At 42.8% G+C, this 26,537-nt stretch overlaps 1 protein-coding gene across 1 annotated transcript; it reads left to right on the top strand.

Moving 5' to 3' along the window:
- Positions 1-249: 249 nt before the first annotated feature.
- LOC146007228 (carbonic anhydrase 15-like) lies at positions 250-25,966 on the top strand. The gene is made up of 9 exons (XM_083145589.1): positions 250-393; positions 12,934-13,015; positions 15,089-15,124; positions 15,778-15,948; positions 16,330-16,475; positions 19,543-19,635; positions 19,714-19,780; positions 22,025-22,191; positions 24,927-25,966. The coding sequence occupies exons 1-9, from the start codon at positions 250-252 to the stop codon at positions 25,131-25,133; spliced, it is 1,113 nt and encodes a 370-aa protein (XP_083001715.1). The 3' UTR covers positions 25,134-25,966.
- Positions 25,967-26,537: the final 571 nt, after the last annotated feature.

Here is a 26,537-nt window from a genome sequence, read left to right as displayed (position 1 = left end):
AATATCATTTTATGTATTGCCTGTTGTATTCTTCGTGCATCACAGATTTTTCATATGTCTAATATAGAGTGCTATGCCTATTTCTAACTAGCTCTGTGCTCTCCTCTTTCAGAGGCTGTCTGATGCCAATGATGCTTTCTTCTTTTTTTGACTATCATGTAACCAACATTTTTTATATCTTTTTGTTGTTTACAAATATTTTCTACATTAAGAGCTTAGTTACTTGGTAATATGTTATTTCTAATGGGTATGGACCAGTGCCTACAAACCGATCAGACTGCAAGTGACTACCTGTTACTCATTGACATGCTGATAGCAGCCTCTTTGCAGCAGGAAGAGATTTGCCTCAGCACCACAGGAGGAGTCACACTGGCTGTTCTGCCCACCACACAGGTAGGAAAGAGTTAATGTAAAACCTTTAGCATGATCCTTATATATATATATCATTGTGGAGCTGCATAGGTCTAGGAGCACCCTGCTAGGTCTGCCAGAAGTAAGGACCAGTGGTGGGACTCTGGTATAGTCTTCAAGTGCAAACCTTCAGCATGAATATATTCCAGCTTTGTGTGACTTTAATCACGGTTCCCTTAATTATACAGGCATCTGGAGGAGGTGAGAATATGTTACTACCATTATTTTTTTGTAATAATGAATGTAAAGCTGGGCACAACCAGGGTCATAAGCGTCAGGCGCTTTCCAATAACATTGCTGCTTTTGTTTATGCACAAGAGCAAAGTTTTCTATTGCAGCAAAACAGCTTTGTTTATTAACAGTCACACTATACACAGTTTATTAATAGTTACAAAATATGCATGAGGCTAATTAATAACAAAATGTTTATGGTAAAAAGGGTTTCCAGGTTATGGTTGTGTAGAAAACAAATTGTTTTGAATCAAATGTATGTCCGTGCTTGTGCTCTTCCTTGGGCTACATGCGTATTCCATGGGATGCATGTGTATCCATGATTGTGTGCTCCCGTGGGTCGTATGTGCAGCATGGCCAACCAGAAGATATTGAGTTTGACCTGCTGTAGTGTAATGAAGGACGGTACAAGATGTTGTTCCATCATCCATTACATCACACACTGTACAATTTTTTTGATCAACTTTTTTTGACCAATTTCTTTCATTTCAGCCATTCTGAATGAAATTGGTCAAAATATCTTTCAATGCGTTTGCGACGAATGATGCGCATACCCAACAGTTGTTCATTAAGGTTGTTCGTCAACTGTGCATGCAGCTCAATTTGGATATCTTTTAAAAAGAGACTATAAACTGTAGATAGATCTTTTTCGTCTTTCGCCTGTTGTCAATATCTTTCGTCCAGGAAACTGGGTTCTAGGGAAATGTCTTTCAAAGAAATTGGTAAAAAAAAATTGTACAGTGTGTATGCACCTTCACTGTCATTAACAATAGCGTGCATACGTGAAATAACCCTTATACAGTATAGCACATTTCTTTTCAGTGTTGCATCTTTTGCAAGATTGATTAAAGCAATAAATATTTCTATAGGTTACTACACACTTTCAATTGCAAATACTTGGCAAACACAGACTGTAGGTAGTGTCGTTTCCAAATATTATATATGAACTACAATGGGAACTATCACCAGGACAAACACAGAATATTAAGGGCATCATTCTTTTAATACTATCCTTTAATTTCTTGCAAATGCCACATTTTTTATCAATCTACATGACACCATAATTCACACAAAAGTACAGTTTGAATAAACATGATGCAACATCTAAAGTTTTTCTTTAGTATTTTAATAGTAAATCCAATAACGGGGTCCAATGCAATGGAACTCTGACCTGTTTCACTCCTGCATCAAATAGTTACTCTGATACTATTGCATTGGACCCCGTTATTAGACTTACCCCCTTAGACACCTTTTCAGGATATTAAAAGTGACCCAGCATTTGCTACTTCTAAGGCTTAAGGGAGACCCCAGGATACTCGAAGCCGTTTCACTATTGTTTCCCCTCAACTGTTGTTGGTGCTTGCAAACAGCCAGCAACAATGGCCTAACAAGTAAGGAGCTCCATCCCGGGAAAGGTAACATCCCCCAGACGGACCAACACTCCAAATCTATACTGCATAGGAGTGCAGACGTCTGTGTTACATTAATAACCTGGATAGATTTGCTTATATGGTCTTAATGACCGGAGAATACAGCCTTAAAGGGGAAGTGTCCATATACGGACTTGGCAAATATGATGCATCGCTGCTAATTCATTTTTTAATATTTCCACCTTGATCCACCCTGTTGTTGTTTTTTTATGCATTTGTGTTTTGTACTCGTGCACACTGAAATTTATCGATTTTATGATTATGTATCTGCAATAAACTATTATATAATACAATTGGAGTTTGATTCATCCACATCAGCTATATTATTAGCGCAGATATTGCATTGAACATTTGTTTTTTTGTTTTATGTTTACATCTTGTATGCCACCACAGGCATATTTTATATCTGCAGCTTAATTACATAGTATGTTAAACTAGTGCAAAAGCACCAATTTTTTTTATTAACACTCAACTAGCACCTAAATATTCTGGAGTATATAATTATGACAATTTTTTAATCATTGTATCATATCATTGTATGTTATTTAATTGTATTGTGATCAGGGCTTAACCCCTTCACGACATTTGACGTATATATACGTCATGGCCGGGAAGTACTTCCCGACCGTTGACGTATATATACGTCATGGCTTAAAACTGTCACTGCGTCTAGAGACGCAGTGACAGAGGGACGATGTCTGCTGTCCCTGACAGCAGACATGTCCGATGCCGCCCCCCCGTCGGCGATCGCTGTGATTGGCTGTTCATTGTGAACAGCCATTCACAGCGTTTTCTGTGTCACCGGCGAATAACGTTCGCCGGTGACACGGGATCGGAGGTGATTGGTGCTGTAAAGTACAGCACCAATCACCGCGGGGTGTAAGGGTGACACTGGTGTCACCCCACCTCACCCCTCCCGCCCCCAAAGGCCGTGATTGGTTCGTCGGACCGACGGACCAATCACAGCCATGGAGGGGGGTTTAAACTAACGGTGACTGCACTGCAGACGCCATTCCGGTCTGGAATAGCGTGCAGTGCGGTCACCGTGCCCAGCTGCCGCCTATACTGACCAGAACCCATCCAAAATACTTACCTGATCATTGATATTGCTTATGCTTGTGACATCTTGTGACATCCTGTGACATCTTGTGCTGCTGCGATTTATTAGATAGAGAGAGAGTTAGAGAGAGAGAGATAGAGAGAGATAGAGAGAGATAGAGAGGCCTAGTGCTATATTTTGTGCTGCTGCAGTGTGATAGAGCTATAGATAGAGAGATAGAGAGAGATAGAGAGAGATAGAGAGAGAGAGATAGAGAGAGAGATAGTGACAGATTGTGCTATATATTTTTTATATAACTGAAAGAGATAGAGAGAGATAGAGAGAGATAGAGAGGCCTAGTGCTATATTTTGTGCTGCTGCAGTGTGATAGAGCTATAGATAGATAGAGAGAGATAGAGAGAGATAGAGAGAGAGAGATAGTGACAGATTGTGCTATATATTTTTTATATAACTGACTGCTGCCCCCCCTTTTGTGCTGATCAGTATAAATTAACTGATCAGCAACTTTTTGGGGGCGCAGGTTTTTTTTTATATATAGATATACCTGTCAGTGCTGCTGCTGCAGTGTCATAGAGTGATAGATAGTGAGAGATAGAGAGATAGAGAGAGATAGTGACAGAGAGTGATAGAGAGTGCTAAATTTTGTGTCTGCTGCCCCCGCCTTTTGTGCTGATCACTATATCTGAGGTGATCAGCAACTTTTTAGGGGTGCAGAGGTTTTTTTTTTTATATATACCTGTCAGTACCACCAAAGGTTGTGCACCTGCTGCCCCTCACTGGTAATCAGTGTCGCATCACTGATCACCTTTTTTTATTTTTTGTGAGTGCTGTGGGGTCTTTTTTACATTTTTTTTTTTTACACACACTGTGATTTTGTGTGTGTCCTGTGGCCACTGTGCGCTGATCAGTGACGTACATCACTGATCAGCTTTTTCGGCACAGGGTTGATCTATTTTTTTTTTTTTTTGGATCAAATTCCTGTTGCCTTTGAGCGCTGTTCAGTGACGGACGTTACTGACCAACATCTGTGCTCAATTTTTGGCGCAGGACCTTTTTTTTTTTTTAACCCCTTCCATTTTTTTTTTAACCCCTTCCATTTTTTTTTTAACCCCTTCCATTTTTTTTTAACCCCTTCCATTTTTTTTTTTTGAACCCTTCAATTTTTTTATTTTTGTCTTTTTTTTTTTCTGCACTACATACATACACACTACACACTACATACCCCCCGGGTTGAAATAAAGTTTGTACCCCCCCCTACACTATACACGTGTTGAAACATTTCACTACCAGTAACACAAAAATATAAATGGCATCCCAAATGTCATCCCAAATGTCGTCCCAGTCATCCAGGAGAATGTATTCGGTGGAGGAGGCATATGCCATGCTTGCCTCTGACACAGCCAGTGAGGCAAGCGGGGAATTTGAAGGATTTGTCTTAAGCTCCTCTTCCTCCTCTGATGATGAGGGACCCCCTCAAAGACGCCCCCGTAGAGCAGCTGAGACCCCCCCCCAATAATTGATCTCGTATGGACCCCACCACCAGACAATTTTGAGCCCCAGGTTCCTGAGTTTTTGGCCATCCCAGGAATCCAATTTGATTCAACAGGTCTCAGAGAAATTGACATTTTTAAATTATTTTTCTCTGATGATTTTATAAATTTAATGGTGGACCAAACTAATTTATATGCCCAGCAGTTTATTGCTCAAAACCCCACGTCATCATTTGCTAGGTGGACCCCTGTAGATGCAGTAGAGATGATGACGTTTTGGGGTCTGGTGTTACATATGGGCATAGTAAAAAAGCCACAAATTAGGCAATATTGGAGTACAGATGTTCTGTACAGCACCCCATTTCACCGTATGGCCATGCCCCGGGCTCGTTTTGAGGCAATCCATAAATTTATACATTACACCGATAATGCACAGTGCCCACCCAGAGATGATCCCACCTTTGACAGGCTATTCAAAGTCAGGCCGGTCATTGATCATTTCAGTGCCAAATTTGCAGAGCTATACATCCCTGATAAATGTATTAGTATCGACGAGTCCCTTATACATTTTAAAGGAAGGGTTAAATTCCGCCAGTACCTTCCCAGTAAGAGGGCAAGGTATGGCATAAAAATGTATAAGCTGTGTGAAAGCACCACAGGGTACACCCACAAGTTTAGGGTATATGAAGGGAAGGATTCAAGAATTGAACCACCAGAATGCCCCCCCTCCCTCGTAGGTGTTAGTGGAAAAATTGTCTGGGATTTAATGCACCCCTTCCTGGATAAGGGTTATCACCTCTATGTGGATAACTTTTACACCAGCATCCCCCTGTTTAAGGCCCTTGGTTCAAGAGGTACAGCAGCTTGCGGTACTGTGCGCAAGAACCAAAGAGGCCTCCCCAAAACGCACATTGCCCAAGTAATGAGAAGGGGTGAAAGCAGGGGAATATGCACCGAAAATTTGTTGTTGGTCAAATATAAGGACAAGAGGGATGTCCTTATACTGACAACAATTCATGGAGACAGTACCACCTCCATCCCTGTACGAGGTACCAGTACCCACACCTCAAAACCAAATTGTATCCTAGATTACAATAAGTACATGGGCGGAGTGGATCTTTCAGATCAGGTACTGAAGCCGTACAGTGCCCTGCGGAAAACAAATATCTGGTACAAGAAGCTGGCCGTGTATATCATCCAGATGGCACTGTATAACGCTTACGTGCTATTCCGTTCTACCGGCCAGAGGGGGACATTTATGCACTTTCAAGAGGAAGTCATAAAGAGCCTAACATTTGGGAATCAGCAGGCAGAGGGCCCCAGTACTTCTAGTACTGGCCCCCGTATTGTACCAGGGCAGCATTTTCCCAACGAAATCCCCTCCACTGCAAGAAAGGGCAGGACACAAAAAAGGTGCAAAGTTTGCTATAAAAAGGGAATAAGAAAGGAAACTATTTTCCACTGTGAAACTTGCCCCGACAAACCCGGCCTATGTATAAAGGAGTGTTTCAAAATATACCACACATCTATGGATTATTAGGTTCATCATTTCACCGTGCTTCGGGGGTCTTGCTAATGCCACATAGCACCCACCATTCATTCCACCAGAATCTGAGCTGCAAAAACCAAAAATCACTCCTTCCCTTCTGAGTCCTGCCATGCACCCAACTGGTATTTTTTGGTCACATGTGAGGCATTGCCGTACTCTGGAGAAATGGGGGCACAGATTTTGGGGTGCTTTGTCTCCTTCATTCCTTGTGAAAATGAAAAATTTTGAGCCAGAAGTACATTTTTGTGTAAAAAAATGTATTTTTTTCATTTTCACTGCCCAGTTGTACCAAAATTGATGAAACCCCTGGGGGTTTGAAATGTACACTATACCCCTAGATGAATTCCCTGAGGGGTGTAGTTTGCAAAATGGGGTCACTTGTGGGGGGGTTCCACTGTATTGGTAATGCAACATAGCACCCACCATTCATTCCACCAAAATCTGTGCTGCAAAATCCAAAAATCACTCCTTCCCTTCTGAGTCCTGCCATGCACCCAACTGGTATTTTTTGGTCACATGTGAGGCATTGCCGTACTCGGGAGAAATGGGGGCACAGATTTTGGGGTGCTTTGTCTCCTTCATTCCTTGTGAAAATGAAAAATTTTGAGCCAGAAGTACATTTTTGTGTAAAAAAATGTATTTTTTTCATTTTCACTGCCCAGTTGTACCAAAATTGATGAAACCCCTGGGGGTTTGAAATGTACACTATACCCCTAGATGAATTCCCTGAGGGGTGTAGTTTGCAAAATGGGGTCACTTGTGGGGGGGTTCCACTGTATTGGTAATGCAACATAGCACCCACCATTCATTCCACCAAAATCTGTGCACCATTCAAATCCAAAAATCACTCCTTCCCTTCTGAGTCCTGCCATGCACCCAACTGGTATTTTTTGGTCACATGTGAGGCATTGCCATACTCGGGAGAAATTGGGGCACAGATTTTGGGGTGCTTTGTCTCCTTCATTCCTTGTGAAAATGAAAAATTTTGAGCCAGAACTGCATGTTTGTGTAAAAAAATGTAATTTTCCATTTTCACATCCCAGTTGTACCAAAATTGGTGAAACCCCTGGGGGTTTGAAATGTACACTATACCCCTAGATGAATTCCCTGAGGGGTGTACTTTGCAAAATGGGGTGACTTGTGGGGGGGTTCCACTGTATTGGTGCTTTGGGAGTCTTGCTAATGCAACATAGCACCCACCATTCATTCCACCAAAATCTTTGCTGCAAAATCCAAAAATCACTCCTTCCCTTCTGAGTCCTGCCATGCACCCAACTGGTATTTTTTGGTCACATGTGAGGCATTGCCGTACTCGGGAGAAATTGGGGCACAGATTTTGGGGTGCTTTGTCTCCTTCATTCCTTGTGAAAATGAAAAATTTTGAGCCAGAACTGCATGTTTGTGTAAAAAAATGTAATTTTCCATTTTCACATCCCAGTTGTACCAAAATTGGTGAAACCCCTGGGGGTTTGAAATGTACACTATACCCCTAGATGAATTCCCTGAGGGGTGTACTTTGCAAAATGGGGTGACTTGTGGGGGGGTTCCACTGTATTGGTGCTTTGGGAGTCTTGCTAATGCAACATAGCACCCACCATTCATTCCACCAAAATCTTTGCTGCAAAAGCCAAAAATCACTCCTTCCCTTCTAAGTCCTGCCATGCACCCAACTGGTATTTTTTGGTCACATGTGAGGCATTGCCGTACTCGGGAGAAATTGGGGCACAGATTTTGGGGTGCTTTGTCTCCTTCATTCCTTGTGAAAATGAAAAATTTTGAGCCAGAACTGCATGTTTGTGTAAAAAAATGTAATTTTCCATTTTCACATCCCAGTTGTACCAAAATTGGTGAAACCCCTGGGGGTTTGAAATGTACACTATACCCCTAGATGAATTCCCTGAGGGGTGTACTTTGCAAAATGGGGTGACTTGTGGGGGGGTTCCACTGTATTGGTGCTTTGGGAGTCTTGCTAATGCAACATAGCACCCACCATTCATTCCACCAAAATCTTTGCTGCAAAATCCAAAAATCACTCCTTCCCTTCTGAGTCCTGCCATGCACCCAACTGGTATTTTTTGGTCACATGTGAGGCATTGCCGTACTCGGGAGAAATTGGGGCACAGATTTTGGGGTGCTTTGTCTCCTTCATTCCTTGTGAAAATGAAAAATTTTGAGCCAGAACTGCATGTTTGTGTAAAAAAATGTAATTTTCCATTTTCACATCCCAGTTGTACCAAAATTGGTGAAACCCCTGGGGGTTTGAAATGTACACTATACCCCTAGATGAATTCCCTGAGGGGTGTACTTTGCAAAATGGGGTGACTTGTGGGGGGGTTCCACTGTATTGGTGCTTTGGGAGTCTTGCTAATGCAACATAGCACCCACCATTCATTCCACCAAAATCTTTGCTGCAAAATCCAAAAATCACTCCTTCCCTTCTGAGTCCTGCCATGCACCCAACTGGTATTTTTTGGTCACATGTGAGGCATTGCCGTACTCGGGAGAAATTGGGGCACAGATTTTGGGGTGCTTTGTCTCCTTCATTCCTTGTGAAAATGAAAAATTTTGAGCCAGAACTGCATGTTTGTGTAAAAAAATGTAATTTTCCATTTTCACATCCCAGTTGTACCAAAATTGGTGAAACCCCTGGGGGTTTGAAATGTACACTATACCCCTAGATGAATTCCCTGAGGGGTGTACTTTGCAAAATGGGGTGACTTGTGGGGGGGTTCCACTGTATTGGTGCTTTGGGAGTCTTGCTAATGCAACATAGCACCCACCATTCATTCCACCAAAATCTTTGCTGCAAAATCCAAAAATCACTCCTTCCCTTCTGAGTCCTGCCATGCACCCAACTGGTATTTTTTGGTCACATGTGAGGCATTGCCGTACTCGGGAGAAATTGGGGCACAGATTTTGGGGTGCTTTGTCTCCTTCATTCCTTGTGAAAATGAAAAATTTTGAGCCAGAAGTACATTTTTGTGTAAAAAAATGTAATTTTCCATTTTCACATCCCAGTTATACCAAAATTGGTGAAACCCCTGGGGGTTTGAAATGTACACTATACCCCTAGATGAATTCCCTGAGGGGTGTAGTTTGCAAAATGGGGTCACTTGTGGGGGGGTTCCACTGTCTTGGTGCTTGGGGGGTCTTGCTAATGCGACATAGCACCCACCAAAATTCCACCAGAATCTGAGCTGCAAAATCCAAAAATCACTCCTTCCCTTCTAAGTCCTGCCATGCACCCAACTGGTATTTTTTGGTCACATGTGAGGCATTGCCGTACTCGGGAGAAATTGGGGCACAGATTTTGGGGTGCTTTGTCTCCTTCATTCCTTGTGAAAATGAAAAATTTTGAGCCAGAACTGCATGTTTGTGTAAAAAAATGTAATTTTCCATTTTCACATCCCAGTTGTACCAAAATTGGTGAAACCCCTGGGGGTTTGAAATGTACACTATACCCCTAGATGAATTCCCTGAGGGGTGTAGATTGCAAAATGGGGTGACTTGTGGGGGAGGTTCCTAACTTTTAGCACTTATGGTGCCTAGAAACCTACATGGTGCCTAAAAAAAAATCTCATAAAAAGGAGGCTCCAAAATCAAGTAGGTGCTCCTTCTATTATGAAGCCTGTGGTTTGGTCAACGTGCACACTAGGGCCACATATAGGATATTTTTGAAAACAAAAGAATTGGGGGAATCAATTTTTAGTCACATTTCTCTAGTAAAATCTACTGTATTCGTTAGAAAAATGTATTAAAATTGAAACTCTGCAAAAAAAAAGAAATTTTGAAATTTCACCTACACTTTGTTTTAATTCCTGTGAAACACCTAAAGGGTTAACAAACTTCCAAAATGCTGTTTTGAATACTGTGAGGGGTGCAGTTTTTGAAATGGTATCATTTATGGGGGTGTCTCACATACAAGTCCCTCAAAGTCACATCAGAACTGAACTGGTCCCTAAAAAAATCAGTGTTTGAAATTTTCTTGAAAATTTGAGAATTTGCTATTCATATTGTAAGCCTCCTAGTGTCCAAAAAAATTAAAAGGAAGTTGAAATAATGATGGAAACATAAAGTAGACATATGGTCTATGTTAGTTATTAACTATTTTGAGTGGTATGATTATTTGTCTCACAAGCAGAAAATTTAACATTTTGCAAATTGCTAAATTTTCCATTTTTTCACGATATTTTGGTATTTTTCACAAAAAAACACAGACTGTATCGACGAAAATCTACCACTAACTTGAAGTACAATGTGTCACGAGAAAACAATCTCAAAATCACTGGGATAAGTAAAAGCAAAAAAAAGTTATCCCCACTTAAGTGAGACATGTCAGATTTGAAAAAAAGGGCTCTGTCATGAAGGCACAAACTGGCTCTGTCATGAAGGGGTTAAAGTGGTCATGCAGTGGGGGAACTCATTTATCTATACCCCCCTCCCCTGCCCTCATTAGGCAGAGACAGGGCCAGTGGTAGGGTTTTTGGCATCCCCTGTAAACTAGAATGCTTTTCTGTAAGAATTACTGTGCAGGGCCAATGTGGAGGTTAAAATGTTCCACCTCACCATTAGAGGTGGTGGAACTCTGTTCCACCCCGTTCCCCCTCACTTTAACCCCTGATCATTATCCTCTGAATTGACAGCTCTGAATAACAATGTTGGGTACTTATGTATTATCTGGGGTCCCATGTTAAATGCACCCCATTTTTTCATACCCCTACTATCCAACTACGCATGGAGTTGATTTGATATAGTGTGGCGAGCGCAGCAAGCCACCGTGCCCGAAGCGTGGCGAGCGGACGCGGTCTCATAAGAAAAACGGGAGCCCAGATATTACATAAGTACCCAATGTTGCATCTTATAAAATAAATAATAATAATAATAAACCTTTTCCAGTGGTTGATCGCTCTCCTTCCCCTCTTTCCATCACTCCACTCTTTATCCTTTCTACATCCCCTCTTGCTTCTCTTATTTTTTTGCTGTTTATTTCCTGATTTTTTTTTTTTTATAATGTATACCATGGGCTGTATCTAATTACCTGCAGTATATTTTCATCGGGAGCTATCCAATTAGCCCTGATAAGCCCGCGGGAGCTGCAGCTTATCAGAGACTTTGTTTCAAGCGAAAATGGGACTGTGGCTGGCAAAAACATTCAGACTTCACTGAACCTGTGTGTTTTTGGGAGAAGATGTATTTTTTTTCATGCAATTTAAACAGATAGCCCCCTTCCCCCAAAAAAATATTGTTTAAAATTAGGAAATACAGTTTTGATCCCTAAATGTTTATTTGCAATTAATTGGATATCCCCCAATGTGTACTCCATTTCTCATTGTACTGCTTTGGACTCTTGATTGAATGTTGCTTTGTATTTTGGCTCTGGTGATGGAGTGATCTGTCCACTTAGTTTGTATACATCTAGAAACCTTAATAAAAGAAAATATACAAAAACAATAATACATTTCACAGCAAAAGCTAAAAGTTGTTTTAAATTAATTCCGTATTTTGCAGCAAAATAGTATCACATAAGAAAATTCTACCTTTAACTGTACTTTTATTCGCTAAACCATTTAGAGGCTGATGTACTAAAGGTGCCCATACGCTGGTGCAATATGGCCAGTTATCATGCGATTGCCACGGATCTCATGAAAACTGTCATATCGCAGGTGGTTTTGGTGCGATGAGAGGCGCACTCCCATGCGCCTCGCATCTCAACTGCAGATCTTACTCGCTGCCACAAAGATTTGTCGCAGCCCGTTCCACCCTAATAGGATCTGATGAGATACATTGAATGCAAAAGGACTGCACACAATGTATCATATGCAAAATAAACTAAAAGGAACAATATCCCAAGGCGCACTCAGAGTCTCTGCTGCCTCGCTACGAACAAAGACCACAGGAAATCCCCAAGCAGGTAAACATAAACAACAAACAGTGGCGGTTTGCACTGGACTCCGTTTTCGGTCTTTAACATCCAATTCTCATGAATGGTTGTGTGTTGAATGTGGTTATATAGAAATGAAGAGAAATAATACAGGTGTAAATAAAACATCTGTATCAAAAGGTGTGACTCCAAGGATGGAGATAAGAGGGTGCATACCCTACTCACTCTGAGAGGAGAGAGCACAAGTGCATCAATGTTTCTTTAGGGGACACCCAAGTGGAGGAGCAGATGGTATTTACCAAGTTATGCTATTGTTCCTGTGATACCATACTCACACAGCAGCTAGCTGTGGTCCTCATATAAAGGTATCTTTATAAGGTCAGGGCTCCCTATTGCGTTTAGCAATTACATATGTACAGAATAGTAGTATCTATTTGGATGTTAACAACTTTCTTTAAAAACATTACATATACATTACATTTTTATGTATGTACTTTATGTGTCTATTAGTGTCATACTGCTAAATTCAAATATTATTGAAAGACTTCAATATAGCAATGGCCAAATTTTTATGTTCAGTCATCATAATTTACAACTCTGCACTTGACAGGGAATGTAGTCAAAAGGTGAACAACAACAATGTCCACATTATGATCTAGGCACTACAGGGAGGGCTAGGGATTGTAGATAACTACTGTACTTACTGGAATGCCGGAGGACTGACCTAGAAGTGATGGTCACATGACAACCTGGAAGACTCCGCTGGAGCCTCCACAGCTTCTAGGATAAGGTAAGTAACTGGCCACATGACAGAATGTCAACATTGAAACATTTCATCACTGACAGATGTCTTATAAATAATGTATACATACAAATTCTAGATAGACAAAGAACAAGAGTATACAAAGGTCATGGATGTGAGAGAACAAAACCGACACAATATGGGCGATGGAATGATAGCGGGTAGGAACCAGAGCAGTTTGGTATGCTAGGCTATAATAAAGCATTGAAGGTCACATGCGGAGGTCAGAGATGAATGAGGGGAAGCACTAGTAAGAGCTTTGATGGTGAGGAAAAGTTGCTTGAAATGCCCTTTAGAGGTTATGTACCAGTATAGGGTATGCAGAGCTGCATTGTATAAAGGCATGGACCCAATACTTATTTTGTATTTCTGATGCTATTAAGTCAGGATAGACCGGTGAGGTGAACACTAGATTGCCGGATTTTGCAGGAGTTACTATGGGAAATCTCATTCAATATATTAAAAGAGGCTATTTGTAAAAACGTTTACAGTTCAAAAATTAGATCAACTTTGCTTTGTTCCAACTTTTGTTCACTAACATTAGTATTTATTAAACATCTCATCATAGCTATATAGCTACATTTTATAACACCCTCACCAGATTCACAAGACCCCGGGCCACTTCGACTGGCTTTTTCTAAGGCAAAACCCCATTCATTGCTGTCGGACAACGTAAATCAATCTGATGCAACTGCTATTCCCTCCCCATTCTCACCACCAGTTCCTCACAGGTTCCTCCCACCAACAATAATACCAAGCATGTTACTTATATCCAAGATCATGTCCTTATTTGTTACGCTCTGCCTTTCCCTGATGGCCAATTTCACATTGCAACCTATCTCTTCATCTTCCATTTAAAATAATTTTTTAAATCTATATTTAACAATGTATTACTGTTGAAACATAATTAATACAAAAATGTATTTCATAAAAATGAACAGAGTGCAAGGAAGAGGGGACTGAAACTGAGGAAATGAAGGGAGTACACTGTACTAAAAAAAAATATTATACACTAAATACAGTATGTACCATACACACCGGGAGATTTATAGCATGTCACAAAACCATCAAATGACATACAGTAGCTACAGGATGTAACAATCTGCAATCACTGTACAGCTATGTGAGATTGAGGCTCATACAGGCATACCTCCCAACATGACCCTCTCCAGGAGGGACACAATGCTCTGCTCCTGCACTTTCCTCTTAATTAATGATTGCCATCACCTGTGGAGAAACACCTTTCTTATAAGTAAACCTGTTCAACACAGGTGATGGCATTCATGCATTAAGAGAAAAAGTCCAGAAGCAGAGTAATTTGTCCCTCCTGGCATGGGTCATATTGGGAGGTATGTACAGGTGCAGTCACAATGTGGCTACTGAATGCACATCAGTCAATGTCTTCTTCCTTTGCATGCATCTGTGTCGCAGTGCACATGTGGAGCGAATGCAGTTGCACCGAGTGATAGGAAAGCAGTGTTAGTGGAGACGTTGGGTAAATGCAGGTGTGTCATGGCTGTTTAGACAGCGTTTTGTGGGTGTGCATAAATTAGCAGTGGCAATCTCTCTTGCTACTTGGGAGCTCATTGTGTCCGAAGAGAGTATCTCAGCCTGCCCATGTACAGACTCCCTCAAGATTCAGTGACAGGATCAGATATGCAATGATATTTCTGATATATGAGCTATTACATGCCGTTGTATGAAAATAATAGAACCACAGTAGATGTACCTATGCTCAGGTTGCTACTGCCCATATAAGCATATAGTCACAATTGCATCATACTTGCTTAGCTGACCCTCTCCATGTGGGAGAAAATGCTCTGTTCCTGGACTTCCCTGGTAATGTATGCTTGCCATCACCTGTGGTGAAACACCTTTACCTAGCTCCCCACAGGTGATGGCAATCATACATTACCAGGGAAGCACAGGAACAGAGCATTTTCTCCCGCATGGAGAGGGTCAGTTAGGCAAGTATGAATTGCATACAGAAAAAGTTAGCAACAGCTGCAGCAAGAGCAACCTCACCTAAATGAGCTTAGTGTGATCGGCAGTAGCAATACTACAAAGTCTACTATCTTCAATCATAAGTCATTTTCCAACATTATTTTTTTTTATATTTCTTGTCATATAATCAAGAGGCATTACATTACTAGTTTGTTTTATGTTATGCTCAATCTAATAATAAATTCCTTTATTCATTTAAGCATTAAGATATATTTGTTCATTTTTAACAGGTAAATGGTGTTATTCCTCTCAGGACCCACAATGTGGTGAGTAATGACTGACAAACATGTCTGACATTTGAGCAATAATAACCCCAAGCTTTCGATTTCTTTTCAATAGAAAACAGGATAATAATGTAGACTTTACCTGATAGCCTATAGACGGCTAACATTCCTTATGGTACTTGTTTAGTTTCACGGCGGCAGATAAATGGCATACGATTTGCATATGATTTGCATACGATTTGCATGTGATTTGTGATACTAAACAAGTACCTTCCTTACTAGCTATTAAGTAAGGAAATATCTGCCCTAAGACAATCTATGGATGCCTTTACTCAAGCGCCAATCATAGAAGGGTGTGCCCAATATGATAGTGTGGCCATGTTAGACACTGCTCCAAGATACTGTACATATTAGTTTCATTTGAGCAAGGGATTGTTTTTGTTTTTTTTAATCTGTAAGCAGATCACCCACTAATCCTGTTTTTGGTTAATTATTCTTGGTTTGTACCCGCGAAATGAGGGTACAATGGCTGTGAATATTGTGGGCATGACTTCTTTTATCCTCTTTCATTTTCAATTGCTGGGCGACATGAAAAAGAAGGAGGTAGAGTTTCTATTCAAGATATTAGGGTGTGTGTCTACTAAAAGCTAAGGTGGGGTTACTTTACAACTCTATCCTTTTGTTCATTGGGACAGGTCCGGAGCACTGGAAGGACATTAATTATAACTGTGGGGGTGGACATCAGTCTCCTATTAACATCGAAAGATCCAATATAAAGAAAGACAGCCACTTAAGTGACATCGCTTTCCAGGGCTATGATCACGCTCCTTCTGGCCGATGGAAGCTTATGAATGATGGACACTCAGGTGAGGCACCTTCTCTAAGATGTTTGCTGTTCTTAATCCTTCTCTTTGAGAAGAAGACAATACACATTTGGGCTTAAATGAAATATTTTCCAATGTACTAGTACCACCGCAATTCCAATAATAAAGTAATTCGTTTTACAGCCACTTTAAATCTCTATCGTGGGAAACACACTGGTGCTATCAAATATGAGCCTATTACATTCGGTCCTTAGTGTCAGGTTACTGCACAAACAGTGTCTTTCATCACGCACATAGTTATTGTAACCTATTTAAGTTGCGGCTATTTTGTCATTTCTTTGTTGTACTAAAACCTGCTTTAGTCATAATGATCTACAACCATGTGTCTAACAATTGCTTTCCCCTGTCTATTGCTCTCTGCAGTTTTGCTGAGTCTCTCAGGGGATATTAGTATCAGCGGAGCAGGACTACCCAACACATACAAGGCTTTACAATTCCACTTTCACTGGGGAAGTCCCACTAAGGATGGATCAGAACACACAGTGGACGGGAAGCAGTTCCCACTAGAGGTACCTGTCTCCATTCTGCTCAGGCATTTCTTATCTGCAGTATGGTTTACCATCAGTATGGGCTTATATTGTACTAATGTAGGGTTTCTTAGTTCTTACTGTGTACTGCAATTGCATAACAAGTACCATATGTTGTGGATGTGGCACATTATAATGTGGAAAGTAAAACAATATATGACTAACAATAGACAACGTCTGTGTTTATGGACAAAGACTTACTTCAATGTCTATAGTACTCAGAAATATTATAGGGCAGTGGCATATGCAGGATTTTTTGAGGGGGGTTTCCAAATGTAATCCAAATTCTCCCACTCTACATTGGAGTAAGTACGGGAATGGTAAAAGCCCTAAAAATTGGTCTAGTTTTACACTGGATACTGTATGGAATACAGTATTAATATTTAACAGTACATATGGTCTATTGTATAGGCTGTTTCAAACATTTAAATGATAAATACACAAACATTATAGAACCAGTACTGCACTTTCTAAGCACACAATTTCCCACTTCTTGGTAATGCTCCTGTCTCTTCCTCCTGGCAGCTGCTCTCTGGTCTATTGCGATGTTTGAGGGCTCAGATCCATACATACAGTAAATGTGATAGAAGAAGCTGGTACACTTGGAATGTGCAGCAGCTCTGCTCTGTCTCCTACACCGCATGATGAGGTGGCAGCTCTATTGATCATATTATATACCAGTGCTATCGTTGTCATATTTTAAGGCACTTGCCAAGAAGAGGGGGTTTCTGGGAAACCAGAACACCCCCCCTGCCTATGTAGGGGAGATGTACAAAGCTTTTGAGAGTGATCAGATCATTTCATTTTTCAAACACAACCTTTAACATGGGAGTTAGGAGCTGATTGGCAGGTACATTATCTCCATATACTTTAGCTCTCTACAGAGCTTAGCACATAGACCAAGCAGCCTGAAACATGGGGGTTAGGAACTGATTGGCTGGTACCCACCCTCCTGCACTGCTCCCTACTCCCATTCTTCCTCACCGCTCTCTACACCCACCCTCCCTCATTGGGGCAGATGTATTAAGCCGGGTGAAGAGATAACGTCAAAGGAGGTAACACACCAGCCAATCAACTGTGCTTGGCTGGTGTGTGTCTCCTTCCACTTTTTCTCCACTTTATTTCTTCACCAGGCTTAAAACATCTGCCCCACTCTTCCCCACACTCTTCCTCACTGCTCCTCTCACCCACACTCCCTGTTCCCTAAAACAATCATTGCAGCCAGGGCAGCCATCGAAGTGGGGGTGGAAACTGGATGACTGCAGGCACTCAAATTCACATTTCCCTTAAATCAATGTAGACATTGAGTAGATGCGGCCAGTGCTGCAGACACAGGTCTCACCAGACATTCCAGGTGTTCGAGGAAGGGAATGGGGGCCCTGGCTATTTTGCCAGTCCTCGACCCACAATTTCTGATGGCATTCCTGATTTCAGCTCCCTATACCTTTCTTTTCTTCTCCCCACACCCACTGTCACTGCTCCCCAGTGGCAGATTTATAATGGGTGCAGTGAGGTCCTCCACGGCACATGCTGCACCCATTTTTTAGATTGAAAACCAAATGAGACTGCGCTTGAAATGAAGAAAATTTTTATTAAATGGTGAAAAAAATGATTTCGATATATTCAGAACATTAAAGCATTTTCTCACATAAAAATACATATACAATGAATATTCACAGCAGTTAATAGAGGACTTGTTAGTGCATTCAATCGAAACAATGGGTCCAGTGATAGTTGTAGTTATTGAATGTCCTGTAATTGCAGTTAGCTTAATTAGTATCTCCAGAATGTTAGTAGGGAAAACAGCAATTAGTCTGTCGGTCTGTGATTGTTAGATGTCCACTAATTTGTAATCTCATTTTGGTTAGTACAGTTCATGTCTCCAGAATATTAATAGAAAAAGGAAATTAGCACCATCAATATAGATACAAAATAGTGGTTCAAATATAGTGCAAGTCTCTTATAAAACAAAAGAACAGAAGAAAATCGGGTACTTGTTTCCTAGAACGGCCACAATCACGGGCATCGTGTACCTTAAAGTTAAGGTACACGATGCCCGCGATGGACCCGATTTCCTTTGAAATCAGGTCCATTTTGCCGGCAAAGGCAAAATCGGGGGCATTGCGTCGGTCGCGGCCATTAACATGGCCCCCGACGCGATGCCCGCGATTTTGCCATAGGCTTCAATGTTAAAATATTTTTAACATTGAAATCGGGAGCATCGCGTCGATCTTGTGCCATTATAATGGCACAAGATGAGATGGACTTGATTAAGTCCATCTCACATAGGAAACAATGTGAAATGGGCCAATATGACCCATTTCACATTGTATATGGCCCCGTCGTCACCCCACGATTGACGCCAACCCGAAGCGTGGCGAGCGGCGGCAGTGCGCGTCCTCCGACCTTTTCATACCCCTACTATCCACGTCGGCATGGAGTTGAGAATATAAAGTGTGGCGAGTGCACCGAGCCCCGCGAGGGGACGCGTATACGTGTGAAGTTATACGCGTCCGCTCGCCACGCTTCGGGCTCGGTGGCTATCTGCGCTCGCCACACTTTATATTCTCAACTCCACGCAGACGTGGATAGTAGGGGTATGAAAAGGTCGGAGGATGCGCACCGCTGCCCCTCGCGGGCTCGCTGCGCTCGCCACGCTTCGGGTTGGGGTCAATCGTGGGGTGGCGTTGAGGGGGTAAAATTGGGGGTCTGGGGAATATTTTACATTAAATCCAATGTAAAATAGGGTCCCAGGGACCCTATTCACATTTGATTCAATGTAAACATCGGGTCGGTCGCATCGCATGCGTTGCGACCGACGCAATTTTTCCGACACGACCACCCCGATGCAAATCGGTGTGGCCGTGCTAGGAAACAAGTACAGAAAATCGAACCCACCTAAGTGTAAGTATCTCTGCACGTTACATCAGCCCCACTTGCAGTTCAGCATGGTTTTGCACAGTTCTGTGCTTTTTGTCAGTAATGTCAGGCAATGGGATTTGGTAAAAAAAAAAAGGTGTCAATTAAGAAACTGTTTGTCTGCCCTCAGCTTCATATTGTTCACATGAATGCCAAATACAACAGCATCGCTGAAGCCAAGAAGGACTCCCAAGGTTTGGCTGTACTAGGCATCCTGATCACAGTAAGATATATATGTCCAAGATGTATGTGCAAGTATAATTGTTTCTATGGACTGTGTATAATACTGCTTTGTGTTTAGGTAGGAGACAATGAGAACCCCAGTTATAACACGTTGGTTTCTGCTATGAAAAATGTGTCACTGGAAGGTCAGTATTTACGAAAGTTAATAAAAAAAATAATTGTCACTATAATATTTTTAAGCACATTTTATTGATTGCGTTCATCAAGTCTGATTAGTAGCAAATCACCGCATAAGAACATTCACATTCTTTTTTTGGGGGGGAGGGAGGCATAGGCGAATCTAGAATTATGGTAATGGGTGGTCCCAGATCTAGACATAATAGAAGGCGGACCTTAGCGCGGCGTAGCCGCGCGTCAAAAAGGGGCGTGGCCTCGTGGGAAGGAGGCGTGGTATCACAAAAAGGGGTGTGGTATTACACGTTAGACCATACACAGTAATGCCCATTACACATTTTAGCAAACTCCGTAATACCCATTACACATAAAGCCACACGCTGTAATGCCAATTACACATAAGGCCACACACCATAATGCCCATTACACATTGTGCCACACATCATGATGCCCATTACATACTATATAACAAACTGTAATTGCCCATTACATATTTGCCACATAAGTGCTGCTTACCTCCGTGCTCATTGCTAGGGGATGCTTGCTTGATGGCACCATAGTACCCATTACACATGATGCCGCACACCATAGTACCCATTACACATAATGCCGCACACCATAGTACCCATTACACATGATGCCGCGCACACCATAGTACCCATTACACATGATGCTGCACACATAATGCCCCTTACACATGATGCTGCACACATAATGCCGCTTACACATGATGCTGCACACCGTAATGCCCCTTACACATTAAGCCACACATTATGCGTAATGCCCCCACATACCGCCACTTGTAGCATCCCTTAAGCAATGCCCCCAAATGTGCCACTTACTGTAAATTTTTATATGAGCCTTCGCTGCTGCTGCAGGGAGAGATGGAGAGTGGTGCAGCTGCTTCTATGGGGAGAGGAGAGCACGCTCCCACTCCCCTCCTGGTGCCCCCTCTAGCCGAGTGGACATTTGAAATATTGTGCGTGCTGTTGTTGTGCATGACGTCGGGGGAGCACGCCGGTCGCCGGCACCACATGATTAAGGGGGGGGGGGGGGCGGGCTGAGGTGAAAGCGGGGAGAAGAATTGGAGCGGAAGCTGCAGGGGTGACAGTCATTGACAGCTGGGCAGAGAGCAGGGGGCTGCCCGGCTGTATTCAGAGCACTGCAGGTCACGGCTGTTTGAAATAATACCCCTTTCACAGAAAATGCAGGGATTTACCCGGGAATATGGTCCCAGGATCATGCAGGGACATTCCCAGGCTGACCCCTTATACACCAGCCTAGTCCCTGCATTTTCTGGTGTGAGGAGGAGAGACAACCACTCCCCTCTCCCTACCCCCCTTTAACCAACCAGCTATATCTTCGGAACCAACTGAACCATTTACATGAGACCAGCATCATATTGAAAAACTTTTGAGTTGGCTTCAAATGCTTTTGGTCCCGTGAAACTAGGCTGTTTGGTTCCAGAGAAATCTGCCCTCAAAGAACATAAACAGTCATGAAATTACATTTAAGAAATGAAAAAAAAATGGTTTAACCTCAATATCCCTGGAACCAATTAACCTACATGGATCTAGCCTGGTATCAGATTGAAGGCCCAGCGATTTGGGTTCGACTGAGATCAACCTCCAGCTTCAGTGCTGCCGAAGGGGGAAATGGCAGCCGTTGAACTGGGTGGGGGTCGGAATTAGCGGGTCCCATGTTATCCTATAGGGAAAACATTCCAGTTTTGCCTGGCCGTATCTCCGGTTCCCAGGGGGCTAGAGACATGGGGCTGGGCTTGTTGGAAAGCCCTGGTCCTCATCTACAAAATGGGCTAATGGGTGGTCCTGTGCACCCCCGGACCACCCCCTAGATTCGCCTATGGAGGGAGGGTAATGATGCATTTAACCCATGTCCCCCCAAAGTGCTTGATGATGTCTACATCAGGCCCCGCCCCCGAAGTGCTTGATGACGTCTACATCAGGCCCCGCCCCCGAAGTGCTGCTGACAGTCTCCTCTCCGGGCTTCTCCTGGAGAGGAGACTTTAAAAGTAGACAATCCTGGAGGAGACCCAAAAGGGGGTCATAATGGACTTCTGATTGTTACAGCACATCATTGCCCTCTGCATCATAAGAAAAAATACAAATATTGCTGAGCAGTAAACTGTATCCTGCCCTAATGAGCACTAATATATTATGTTCCCGTAATAGATTGTTTCCTTAGTTCTATCTGTAATCTAATTATATCTCTTTCTTTTTTTTTTCTTTTTACAGGAGATTATATAGAGCTGATGTCAGCATTTCCTCTGGAAAAGCTCCTCCCACCCCATGACAAGTTGTCTCAGTATTATCGTTACCAGGGCTCCCTCACAACCCCTGACTGCTCGGAGGCTGTGATCTGGACAGTGTTTGAGCAGCCAGTCACTATTAGTCATGCACAGGTAACACCATTACACACAGGGCTAACAGCCATTTGTGAGTTGTATTAGCTGTAAAGTTCACTGAACAAATGATATTACAGCATTGCGAATAACTGTTTTCGGTACTCTTTACTTAGAACGGCGCCCACGATTTTGATCGTGGGCATCGTTAGTAAAAAATTGCGGGCATCGCGGGCATTGAATGCACTAAAAAATCGGGTGCAATGCGACCGACGCGATGCCCGCGATTTCCCATAGGGAACAATGTTAAATGTCTCAATTGACCCGATTTTCCTGTTCAATGCCTCAATTGACCCGATTTTTCCATAGGAAACAATGTTAAATGGCCCACAGAGGCCAAATAGGCACCCTGAAGTGTGAAATGGCCCCCACAATTGGTAACGCCACCCCACGATCAACGTGAACCCGAAGCGTGGCGAGCGCAGCGAGCCCGCGAGGGGCGGCGGTACGCGTCCTACGACCTTTTCATACCCCCACTATCCACGTCGGCGTGGAGTTGAGAATAGAATAGTGTGGCGAGCGCAGCGAGCCACTGAGCCCGAAGCGTGGCTAGCGCAGCGAGCCCCGCGAGGGGACGCGGACAGCTGTGAAGCCCGCGAGGGGACGCGGATACCTCGCCACGCTTCGGGTTGACGTTGATCGTGGGGTGGCGTTAACAATTGGGGTGGCCATTTCACACTTCAGGGTGCCTATTTGGCCTCTGTGGCCCATTTAACATTGTTTCCTATGGAAAAATCGGGTCAATTGAGGCATTGAACAGGAAAATCGGGTCAATTGAGACATTTAACATTGTTCCCTATGGGAAATCGCAGGCATCGCGTCGGTCGCATCGCACCCGATTTTTTAGTGCATTCAATGCCCGAGATGGCCACGATGGGCGCCCTTCTAGGTAAAGAGTACCCTGTTTTCTAGTTCCACTCAGTGTCAATTTATGTCTAAAGCTGTGTGTGCTATTTACTTAGCTAATATTGATCAGATGCGTAAACATTTTTTGGGTTGGTGTGTATACAATTAAAAAGGGCACAACACACCTGCAAAGTAAATTATGGGGCCAGATTCAGTCCTGTTCATTCGGGTCAAAATTCGTCCCCTTGTCCGATGGTGGGGGGTGTTTGCGCATGCAGCTGCATTCATGATGGACTGTAGTGGTGAGAGTCTGTATTGGGAAGGCCAATAAGGAGACTATTGCAATAATCAATGCATGAGATGAGAGCATTGATTAGAGTTTTTAGCAGTGTCTTGTGTACGGTAAGGGAGAATTTTGAATATGTTTTTAGGTGCATGTGGCATGATTTCGAGACAGATTGAATGTGGGGAACAAAGGAAAGTTCAGAGTCCAGGATGACACCTAGGCAGCGAGCTTGAGTGGTAGGAGTCATTGTCATATTCTCAACAGCAATAAAGATATCAAGTTGGTAACTACTACTTATTAGTGGAAAAATAATTAATTCTGTTTTTGAAATATTCAGTTTGAGGTGGTAGATGACATCCAAGATGAAACAGTCAAAAGGCATTCAGAGACACAGCCCAATACAGATGGGGGCAGGTCCGGGGAGGATAGGTAGAGCTGAGTATCATCCGCATACAGATGATACTGAAATCCAAAAGAGCTGATTAGTTTGCCAAGAGGTGAGGTATAGATTTAGAAAAGCAGAGGACCTAAGACTGAGCCCTGAGGTACTCCAACTGATAGAGGTAGCGAAGAGGAGGTGAAATCAGAGAACCGACCACTAAAGGAGCGCGTAAATAGTTAGGATGAGAACCAAGAAAGGGCTTTGTCTTTAACACCTAGGGATTGTAGTGTATATATATATATATATATATATATATATATATATGATACAGGGGAAGGCAGCACTCCTCTCAGACCAATACTGTCTCCGGTGCCTTCCAAAGAGCAACCCCGTACAGGAGTTGCGTATGCAAAGGTATATATATATATTTGAAGTGTGTGGTCAACCGTGTCAAAACCAGTGGAGGTATCTAGAAGAATGAGTAGTGAGTAATGGCCTTTAGACATAGCAGTTACCAGATCATTCACCACTTTAGTCAGTGCTGTCTCTGTGGTGTTAGGAATGAAAGCCTGCTGAAGTAGGTCCAATAAATTGTGCGAGTTAAGAAAGTGTGTGAGGAGAGTGTAGGCAAGTCTCTCAAGTAACTTAGAGAGGCATGAGAGCTGAGAGATAGGATGAGAGAGAGCTTGGGTCAGAATTGTGTTTTTAAAGAATAGGAGTAATAAGTGCACATTTCAACAGAGAAGGAAAGATACCAGTAGAGAGAGAACGAGAGAGAGATTACAGATTTTAGATAATGTTGAGATAAGGAGGAGGTGACAGATACTTACTTATTTGTGAGGGTATAGGATCTCATACACATGCCCTGTTCGGCAGGGCGGCACTGACCTGATTGCTAGGCTGCGAGTGTACGAACAGGCCCTTAATCAGGCCCTATATCTCTCAAACCATTTATTATTTAATGAAAATATCTAATTAGGCCAATATGTTCATGCTATCCACAGTGTGCAATGTACGATAATACGGAGAATTTTCTTTTATTTTAATTTCCAGTCATAAAACACCACATAGTATATGTAATAATTATCATGTAAGTGTGCCTGCAGGAAATAAGGCTACCAGTAGTTGTATGGATTACCGGAAGCTCTATTATAGTATCCTCTATTCAATATCAGCTACAAGAGTCCACCCCAGATAATACATATTGTTATTCCTTTGCAGCATCGCATCCTGACGGACACCGCTCATTTCACTGCTCAAGGAGACGTTCTTCTGAAGATGACAGACAATTTCCGACCACCTCAGCCTCTTAAGGGTCGCCAGGTGTTGGCTTCCAGAGATGCTACGGCTAGCTGCCCCACTGCTCTCTGTGCCCCAATATTTACTATGTGTCTGTTGTGCTTAACAACTAAAATATTGATGGACTAAAAGGACTTGCTGTCTCTGATGTTTTTGGACTCGGGAATTTCACAATCACATTTGTTGGACAAATGAACTACGCCAAGGTCTGACTCTACTGTAAAGGATCTGTATCTGCAGTGTCCTGGATTGACCGTAACTTTATGAGTATCCAATAGAAACCCAGCCCCTGACTTACCTGGAAGATATTTAGTGCAAATTTACCAGTACATCTATAGGAACTGCTGTGGAATATATAATATTTAGCCATAAATTCTGACATTATGTGGCTTTGTAGCTGCAAAAACCACATCATTACATGGGTATTGTATATTTTACTATTACTTCTTTCTCTATAAACATTTATTCCTTTCCTACTTTTACTTGGGAAATCCAATTACCCATTTATTCACTCTATTGGAGACACACAAAAGGAAAGGCTGCATAGTTTAGCTTTCCATACACACTGCACCCAGACAAGTAACAGTGCTTGCTCCATATTAGGAAAATATGAGAAGGCCGGTCAGTAGAATCACATGGGGGTTATTACAACTACCCCTTTCACACTGCACCTCACCCCTAGATTTTGCCGGGTTGCTGCCTGGTCGAATCCGGGTCGAGGTGCGTTGTGAAAGCGCAAAAGTTTGTAACTCAGGTAGACCAACCCAGAAATTCGACCCGGGTTATAAGACCCGGGTTTAACGTGAAAGCATCAGGCCTGGGATCAAGATCCTGGGTCCAACCCGGCATTGTGATATGAAAAGGGTATACATGTGACATGTGACGTATGAGCACATCTATAGGCCAACAGCCGTCCTCTGCCATTCTGTAATTTCATGTATGCCCAAATACAGTAAGCATTGCTTAACCCCTTCCCGACATTTGACGTACATGTACGTCATGGTCGGGAAGGACTTCCCGACATTTGACGTACATGTACGTCATGACTTCTAACTGTCACTGCGTCTAGAGACGCAGTGACAGTTAGGTGATGTCTGCTGTCCCTGACAGCAGACATCCCCCCTCGCCGCCCAGGGGGGGCAGGGGTGCCCCCCCCGGTCGGCGATCGCTGTGATTGGCTGTTCAAATCTGAACAGCCATTCACAGCGTTTCCTGTGTTACCGGCGGCTAAGCCGCTCGGTAACACAGGGATCGGTGGTGATCGGTGCTGTCAAGTACAGCACCGATCACCTCCGATGTGCAGCCCCCCCTCCAACCCGCCGGGCACTCACCCGGCAGCAGCAGCAGCTCCCCCGGCTCCCCCGGAGCGTCTGAAGCGCACGCAGCGCTGACCTCCTCCCCCCTCCCCCCCGCAGCAGCAGCAGCAGCATCAAGCTGCAGAAAAAGTAAAAAAAATAAATATATGCACGAAAAAACTATATATATATATATATATATATATATATATATATATATACACACACATATATATAT

The sequence above is a fragment of the Crinia signifera genome, chromosome 1 (genome assembly GCF_055691185.1).
Source record: "Crinia signifera chromosome 1, ASM5569118v1, whole genome shotgun sequence".
Lineage (NCBI taxonomy): Eukaryota > Metazoa > Chordata > Amphibia > Anura > Myobatrachidae > Crinia > Crinia signifera.
This window is presented reverse-complemented; position numbering and strand designations above follow the sequence as displayed.